This window comes from Podarcis gaigeae (assembly GCF_964106915.1).
Source record: "Podarcis gaigeae genome assembly, chromosome: 8".
Lineage (NCBI taxonomy): Eukaryota > Metazoa > Chordata > Lepidosauria > Squamata > Lacertidae > Podarcis > Podarcis gaigeae.
The window spans coordinates 80,503,700-80,512,718 of record NC_139684.1 but is presented as its reverse complement, the minus strand read 5'-3'; the positions used below and the strand labels follow the sequence as shown (position 1 = coordinate 80,512,718).

Genomic DNA, 9,019 nt, shown 5'->3' with positions numbered 1-9,019 from the left:
AGCAATGTGTTGGCATAAGGACACTGGGCTCTGATGATTAATTCTCCCTGTCAGAGGTCATGTTAGCTCAAGATCGGTGTGTTGCAATGTCCTTTCCTTCCTTCCTTCCTCTCTGCCTGTTGGGGTCTTCTGTTGTGCTCAGAAAAATCTTCTACAAGCAAGGTTATTATACTTTAGTAGGCAAGGCAAAGCAAAAACCTTATTTTAATGGGAAGATTAGTCTTTGTATTTTGCTAATTACAAAACTCTCCCCGCCCACACAACCTGCTTTTTATCCTGAGAGCCTCATTAGTGTTTTTAATATCCCCCTCTCCTTAAATTACCGGTAGAGTCATAGAATTGGAGAGTTGGAAGGTATCCTGAGGATCATCTATTAGTCCAACCCCCTGCAATGCAGGAAAATGCAGCTGCCCCATACAAGGATTGAACCTACATCTTTGGCATTATCAGCACCACACTAACCAACTAAGCTTTCCAGGCTGCTGCATATATTTGCTGGTAGAGGTCCTGTACTCCTGGCATGCAAAAGATGGGTCCAACTGTTTGGCAGCTAGTGCATGGAGCAAAGGGAAAAGCAAGGAAATGGTATTTTAAAGAACCATTGACACAGCAGTGCCAGATTTCCCCCGCACAGTTGAGGGGGCACCAAATGGAGAAGACGCATAACCGAGAAAATCCATTTGGGAGCACCAAACTTTGGCCTTACGCAAGACGCCATATGATGGAGAGATTACCAAAGTCTTCCCCTGGACACACACGTGTGTGTGTGTGGAAATAACATGTTGCCCTGCTTTTCCTGAGACGGGATCTAGTTTTGATCTTTTTGTCTCCCCATATATTAACTGTACTATTTCTTAGCACGTAATTTGTACAGTTTTATTCTTTCGCATTTTCCTTTAAAGAAATCTGATTTGATGTCATCATTGCTGTCCTTCGATCGTTTCAAAGTTTTTTTAAAAAAATCCTTTAAAAACAAAACAAAAACATGTTGCAACAGATTTAGGGGGGTGCAGGCGGTTCCCTACACAGGGCGTCAAACTGAAGAGGTGCAAAATAGTAGTAGTAGTAGTAGTAGTAATAATGCCACCTATTTAGGGTTACCAGACATCCCCGTTTCCCGGAGACAGTCCCCAGATTTGCGAATAAGTCCCCGGACAAATTCCATCCCCGGAGTGTCCCCGGATATCATCTAATGTCCCCGGGAGACGCAGCAGCAGCAGTCTCAGCAGCCTGGAGCAGTTGGCTCTGGCTGGCTTCAGGAGCTGCTCGAAAGTCCCCATATGATGGTGGTGCAGGGGCTCTTAAGATGCAGCTTCCAGGCTGCCTCCACCTTCCCTGACCCCAGCAACTAAGCTGTGAAAGGAAGCTTCATGCTGCCTATCGGAGCAGCCTCCCATCTCCTACTTGCGTGCAAGCAGGAGCAGGCAGGGATCTCTCAGCTGTGAAGGGAGGCTTCACACTGCCTATCAAAGCTTGAAAGCAAGCAGGAGGGGGCAGGGATCTCTCAGTTAGGCAAGGGGAAGCTTCCCTTTGCAGCTGAGGGGTCCCCACCCCCTTCTGCTTGCACACAAGTAGAAATGGGATTGGGGCTGCTCCAATGGGAAGGGAGGCATTACGCTGCCTAAGAGATCCCTGCCCCCTCTTGCTTGCACTCAAGTAAGAGTTGGGCGAAAGGCAGGCATCGTGCTGCCGGAGCCTCGCTGCTGCCACTCCCGACCTTCCTTCTCCGCCTTCCATGCCTGACCCACCGCACACCGCTCCCCCCACCACCACCGAAGAAGCCAACAACTCAAGGGCTGCCCATGCTCATGGAGAAAGGAGATACAGTGGTACCTCAGGTTACATACGCTTCAGGTTACAGACTCTGCTAACCCAGAAATAGTGCTTCAGGTTAAGAACTTGCTTCAGGATGAGAACAGAAATTGTGCTCCGGCGGTGCGGCGGCAGCAGGAGGCCCCATTAGCTAAAGTGGTGCTTCAGGTTAAGAACAGTTTCAGGTTAAGAACGGACCTCTGGAACGAATTAAGTACTTAACCCGAGGTACCACTGTAGAAGCCTTGGAGGAATGGGAAACGTGGCAGTTGAGGTCAAAGTGGTGGCCACCCCTCTGCCACCGCCATCGCTGCAACATCAATGTTCCGAGCGTGTAGTATTTATTCATTTAAAGTGTCCCCAGATTCATTGAAAGAAGTCTGGTAACCTTAATCTATATGCATGATGCATATCTACTCAAAAGTGAGTAGGGGCGCCACATATTGTCCTCATTCAGGATGCCCTATTACCCAAGCCTGTCCCTGGTTGTAGGAATGGGAAATAGAAGTGCCAAATGGGGAGGTGGAGAAGACACATTGGGGCACTGCTTTTGCGTGTTACTGCTGTGTTTTATATACAGTGGTACCTCGGGTTAAGAACTTAATTCGTTCTGGAGGTCCATTCTTAACCTGAAACTGTTCTTAACCTGAAGCACCACTTTAGCTAATGGGGTCTCCTGCTGCTCCGCCACGCGATTTCTATTCTCATCCTGAAGCAAAGTTCTTAACCTGAGGTACTATTTCTAGGTTAGCAGAGTCTGTAACCTGAAGCGTCTGTAACCCGAGGTACCACTGTATTGTAAGCCGCCCTGGGACCCCCGGATGAAGGGCAGCATAGGAATTTCATAAATGACAGTGTGAGGAAATTTCTGTGGAAGGAGGCAGTGGTGTGGAAGGTGGCATGGAGGTGGGGCTGGCTGCTTTCAGGAGGCTCCTGCCATGGGCCAGAGGCTCCTGTGGGGTTCAGTGTGAGGTGGGGCGATGCCTCGTTGTCCCCAGGCATCGGACTCTTTCCAGGCGGAGGGATACGGTTCCGCTTCTACTCGCACGACCCCTTCACTCCCCCCCGTCCCCTCGCAACGAGCCCCAGCGGCGGGTCCCTCCGCGGAGCAATCCCTGCCCTTGCCCGCCTGGGGGAAAAAGTCCCGGACCCTCCGAGAGGGCGGATTCCAAGATGGCGGCGCGGCCGGGTTGCCGCGAGTGGCCTTGACGGAGCCGGTGTGAAGCGACCGCCTTGGAAGCCCTGAGAAGCGGCAGCGGTCCCCTCCCCACGCCCGAAGCGAGACGACAAGGCGCCGGTGGTGGGGCCGGCGAGCGGGCCGCGGTTACGGGTGAGGAGCGGCGCATCTCACGTAACTTGCGTCCGTCTGCGAACAGGAACGCAGGGGCGTACGGTGCGGGAAGAGCGTATCAGGCGTCTGTGAATAGCTCGCTGGGATGGGGAGAGAGCGAGGAGCTACGCGAACAGCGCTGCGGGGAGATCCGGGCGCCCGGCAGGGGTCGCTGCGCGCGCAGCTTCGGAGTTCGAAAAGGCGCAGATGGGCGAGGGTGGGCGTAGTGAGGCGCTTTACGCAAGCGGAGTAGAATGCTTTCGAGAATAGTAGTAAGGAGGCACATGTGCGCCGGTGGGAGGCGCAATGTTTCGCTGAGGTTTTCATTGTGTTCTCGGAGAAAACAGCTTTAAACAAACGATGCGTAAAATGCCCATTTAAAACTAATAAGCATTCCCGTGCATTCTAAACATCAGGATAAATAGTCTTTTTTTTACATTCCTTTCCCAGTCGATATCCTTCCAAAGTGAGGAAAAATAAATAATTTCATTCATAAAAGGGTACTAGCATTCGATGCACAAAGAGGTGATCTGGTGGAATAAGCAGGGATCACATGTTATTCGGCAATCATTTCCTGTCTGTGCCTGCTGGATTTTAGCTATAGTGGCGCTTCAGCTGTCAAGTTCACAAAACATTATGTACCATTTTGATGGAAATGTTTTTTTGGGGGGTGCAGTTAGCCAAGAGGAGTTGTGCCGAATCGGATCTTACAGGTACAGTACCCAGCTTTATAGATGTTAGTGTTACTTAACTTGAAATTCTTTCTTCTGTTTATATAATTTATTACCTTGCCTGCCCTATGTAAACAATCCTTACATAGCCGCGAGCAGCAAAAAAGTGTGTGAAAGTAAATGAATGGGCTAGTAGCATCATTTGCAGGCTACTCACTTTTGTAGGTTTATTTTAAAAGTTGCCTAAGCAGCTCTTGTGGCAGCTTACAAGGCTAGTTAAATACCATGGGCCAATTTGTTTGTGACGCTAAACTATATGCTTCCATCAAGTGTTACTACTATTATTACATTTACTACCTGCCCATCACTAGCGGGTCCCAGGAAAGGTTACAGTGATTTAAAATTAAAAACAGTTAAAACAGATCATAGTACAGTAATAGTATGCTGTTCACTTGGGAGACTGGAAATAGAAGATTGGAGACTTTTTTTATCTGTGTTTGGTTTCAAATAAACCAGAGTTCCATGTTGTGAATTTAAACAGTGGTTTGTTCAAACAAACCAGGATCAGGTAATGGTTTGTAATCCTTTTTGTTAACAGACCATATTTTAAAGTAAGCAAAGTTTTCCAAGTTTGGAATTATTTAGAAATTCTGGGTCGGTTACTCTCAATTTTCTCTTCCTGGCCATCTCTGATTAACCATCAAGGTTATTGTAGTTTATTAGACGCTCCAGTAAACAGGATGAAATTAAGTCCCACTGTATTTGATACAACTTGTGGAAGTGGCTAACCTCTAGGTGTTGTAAGAACCCAACTCATCAGCCAGCAGGGCCAATGCCAGGGATGATGGGAGATTTTGTCCTGCATCGTCTGGAGGGCCACAGATTAACCACCACCTTAGCCTACTAAAAATAATAAAAACTATTCCAAGCAAGTATTCTGGAAAATGAATTCCACAAACCAGATGCCATGAAAGAACACTGCCTGCCCCCCAGCCATCTGCTTAATCTCAGGGGTGGGGGGAGTTCCAGAGAAGGAACTACAATGAAGATTGTAGCTGGTGAACAGCCTTATATAGGAGAAGGTTGATTAGAGCTTTAAGTTAAAACTAACTCTGAATTGCGCCTGGAAACATTTAAAGCACCAAAGAAATATGATCCCATGGTGAACCCTAGTTAACTGCCTTGCTGTTGTGTTCTTGACCATTTTATGACAAAAGAAAGAGAGTTGTAAACTTGCTAAACTTTTTTACAAGGCAGTAAAGTATTCGTTAAATCTGTAAAATCTCTTTGGGCACATGAATGAAGACATGAAATTTCACCCTTGGTATTAAAGAATCTTATAACTACTTCAATACTTGATGAGATTGCACAGCTGCTTGATGCAGTTTGTAGTAACATTATTTTCAACATGGAAATAGCACCTGTGTGAGTTTTCTTAAGGGCAAGTCTTTTTATTCCCCTCCACCCAATGAAACTGAAACTTCTCTTCATCCTAGTCACTCCTAGTCTGAAACAAGGAGCAGGTGCCTCCCAGTTCACATACATGGATATCCAGGTGTCTGGATTCCCTTTTAGTGTGTTGCATATAATTCAGTTGTCCCCTCCTCCCATGTCTTGTCCCCCCTTCCCAGGCACATCAAAAATGGCCCCAGCCTGCGAACGGTTGCAGTTTCGATTTCCTGGCTATGGCGATGGGGTGCTGCACCGTATGGACCAGCTGCGGCAGCAGAGGCGCTTCTGTGACGTGACAGTGCAGGTGAACGATCTGCGGGTTCCCGGGCACCGTGTGGTCTTTGCCGCTTGCTCCCCTTTCTTGCGCGACCAGTTCCTGCTCAATGACTCACAGGAGGTGTCCGTCTCACTCTTCCAGAGTCCGGAGATTGGGCGCCAGCTTCTTCTCTCTTGCTACACAGGATGCCTCGAGGTGCCCATCAAGGAACTGGTCAACTACCTGACAGCTGCTTCCTTCTTGCAGATGGGCCACGTGGTGGAGCGCTGTGCGCAGGCAGTCTCCCACTACCTAGTCCCCAAGGCAGACACCCTGCTGCGGGAGGAGCAGGCGGAGGGGAGCTATTCCCAGCAGGATGGGGAAGAAGACGGGGAGGAGAAGCAACCTCCTTCACCCACGGGGGAGACAGATTCCGAGGATGTCAAAGTGGAGGTGCCTGAGTTCACCCCACGCGACTCCCACGGCCCCTCTTCTCCTGCAATCTCCCTCTCCCTCATCAACTCCGCTGTGGAGATCACGCGCAGCTACCTGCAGGGTTGCTATGACGACGAAGCAAGCAGCGAAGGACTCACTTTCCCTCCAGCAGCTCCTGCCCCTGCCCCTCAGTGGAGGAACTACCCGCTGCATCGTCACCGGCACGGCACGGCCATGGCGTACAGGGACTGGCGGGCGGGTGGCGGGGTGGCATCGTGGAAGGTGCCGGGGCTGGAGCGTCCGTACCGTTGCCCCCGCTGCAACAGTGTGTTCCAGCAGCTGGGGAACTTTGTGAGCCACGTGCAGGAGCACAAGCTCTTCCTGTGCCTCCGCTGCGGCAAAGTCTTCTCGCAGAAGAGCAACCTGACGCGCCACATCCGCGTCCACACCGGCTTCAAGCCCTTCCAGTGCCCCGTCTGCCGCAAGTGCTTCACCCAGAACGCCACCCTGCAGGACCACCTCAACCTCCACAGCGGCATCAAGCCCCACAAGTGCAACTACTGCGAAATGCACTTCACCCACAAGCCGGGCCTGCGGCGCCACCTCAAGGAGATGCACGGCAAGAGCACCGTCCAGAACAGCCACGAAGAGATTGAAGAGGTCACCATTGACTTTGATTGATGCGAGAGGAGGGCGGGAGGGGAGGCTGCAAACTGAGCGGTAGATAGTCTTCCGTCAGGCCAGACAGAGTCTTCAGTCAGTCCAAAATTCCCTTCAGCGAAAGATGGGCTGCGTGAACTGGGTAAGGGGCACACGGCAGACAGAAGCAGTCGGCGCAGGGGTGCCGCAGGCCACACTCGTTGCTTTTCAGGTAGTAAGGGAAGTGCTGTGGCTATAGAGTGTTTACTGTAGAAGAGCACAGAGGACAAGGACTGAACCGTGATCTGGATAGGAGACAAAATTGCCCCACAGCAAGGAGAGGCTGTTGAGTTTGGATGCTGCCTGAGGATGTCTAGGCCCGTTTTATAAATGGGTTCACGTGAGGGGAAGCCACTGCCTCGGACAGTGGATTTTGGGTGCCCTTAACGGCAGCAGTGGGGAGACGAGAGAGCTGGCTCATGGGGCACAATCCACTGGGCAAGCCCCAGTGAGATGAAGGGGAGCCCTGCAAGAATGTGATGGTGCTTTGGTATAGCTCCCTTTCAGTGTGTGTGTGTGCGCGCGCACGCGCATGTGCAAAAGACCATCATGGTGGATTAGTGTATAATGGGATTGCGATTTAGATTTCCTACCTCACACGTGTCAGTGTTTGCTCTGGCCCCGGTGTGGCCGCTGCAGAATTAGCCATCTGACTCAACACCAGAAGAACTTAATCAAATAGGGATGACAGGAGATGGAAGTTTACAGTTGATTGATGGATTAAAATTAACGTCATTGGGTTCGGGTGGCAGACACCCAGTAATTCTTGAAATGATTGCTAATCTCATAATAAAATATACTACATGTCACTAAAATCGGTCTCCTTACCAAGATGTTTGGAAAGTGGTCAACATTTTGCTGCTGTTTTTTTCCGAAAGGGGACAAGCAAGAAATTTAACAGGCCACTTGGCCTAAGGTCTGCCTCTGGAAAATTGAGGGACTACGTTGTTGATGATAGATGTCTGGAGCACACTAAAGAAGTCAGTCTTGCTTACTATCAACATGGCTTCTTCGGAGGGAAGTCCTGCCTGACCTGCCTTCTTTAGATCTTTGAGAGTGTCTACAACTCCATGTAAGCTATTAGCCTTGACGCCTATATGAAGATTTCTTCTTGTTCAGAGGAAGTGTGCCACTGGGTACCAGTTGCTGGGGTGTAACAGCAAGGGAGTCTATTGAAAAATTTTTTTCTGCTTAAGGCTGTGTTGGTGGACTTTTTGGAGGCATCTTGCTGGTCGCTGATGGAAAATAGATAGTGGACTAGATGGACCTCTAGTCTCATTTCTCAGGTTTGTACATCAGCCTTGCATTTAAGCAGTGGCGTAGCGTGGGTTGTCAGCACCCGGGGCAAGGCAAGTAATTTGCGCCCCCTAACCTGTGGATTTTAGCACTCGAGCAGAGAGCTGCGAGTGCGAGCACGGCCCCCTCCCAGATGTTGCGCCCGGTGCGGCCGGCCCCCCTGCACCCCCCACGCTACGCCACTGCATTTAAGCACTAGCCTGGCTGGTGTAAGCAACCAGAAATTGTATGCTGGCAAGCAAGTAGTTTGGCAGAGAAGGGGTGGAGACTTCTGTCCCTCCTCCATACCCAGCATAGAAACCAGTTGGGCTTCCCAGAGAGAGGAGCCTCTTCCTCTGTGCCCAGCATTGAAATGAGGTGACCCACTGCAGGAGAGATGGAGCCAGCCCCCAGCAGACTACTACTACTACTACTTTTTAAAATTATTTATTTATTTATTTTGTAGGCTACTAGCTTTCGTAGGATTATTTACAACATTCTCTTTCATCCTCTACTTTCTCTGGGGTAGGAATCACCTGTGATCCTAGTAGGCCCTTGTTGGACATCTGCGCCAACCGAGTTTGCACAGCCACTGGGGTGACGGAATAAAAGCTTGCCTGCAATATCTTTGCTTATCTTTATTTTTAAATAATAATCAAACAGCTGCAAAACACCCCTTCTCACCACTTTTCCTCAACAGCATTGCCTAACAGTATTCTATAACTACACACTACACCGCTTGATCAACTTTAATACAGTTTTCAAATAATTACCCTATCACATTGCTGCACTTGGTGCAGTAGGTAAGCTCCCCCTGCTAATTAGTTAAATTGTTAAAATACCTCGGGTGTGCTGAATTGTCAAAAGCTCACAGATGTGCTGCCATGCAGGTTATAATTACAAACACACACCTCTTGAGTAGCACCATTGACCACATTAATATCAAGAAAACCCAAAAGCCCTTGTGTGATAAATCAGTACAATGCTCATTTTTTATTCTTAACCCAATTAAGATGGATTCGTGAGAGGTGGACAAAAAGAAGATGCTTGAGAAACGCTTTCAGCTTCCTGCATCTCGCTGAGGAATTA

The 9,019-nt window shown here is 49.3% G+C and overlaps 1 protein-coding gene across 2 annotated transcripts; it reads left to right on the top strand.

The window, feature by feature from the left end:
• Positions 1-2,513: 2,513 nt before the first annotated feature.
• On the top strand, positions 2,514-7,470 carry LOC310851559 (zinc finger and BTB domain-containing protein 26-like). 2 transcript variants are annotated; one of them, XM_083754101.1, is made up of 3 exons: positions 2,514-3,142; positions 5,445-5,569; positions 5,684-7,470. In XM_083754101.1, exons 2-3 carry the CDS (start codon positions 5,456-5,458, stop codon positions 6,635-6,637), a joined length of 1,068 nt encoding a protein of 355 aa, XP_083610227.1. In that variant the 5' UTR covers positions 2,514-3,142; positions 5,445-5,455; the 3' UTR covers positions 6,638-7,470. The 2 variants fall into 2 exon arrangements, with proteins under 2 accessions (XP_083610227.1, XP_083610226.1); XM_083754100.1 differs by having other exon boundaries at positions 2,516-3,142; positions 5,445-7,470.
• Positions 7,471-9,019: the final 1,549 nt, after the last annotated feature.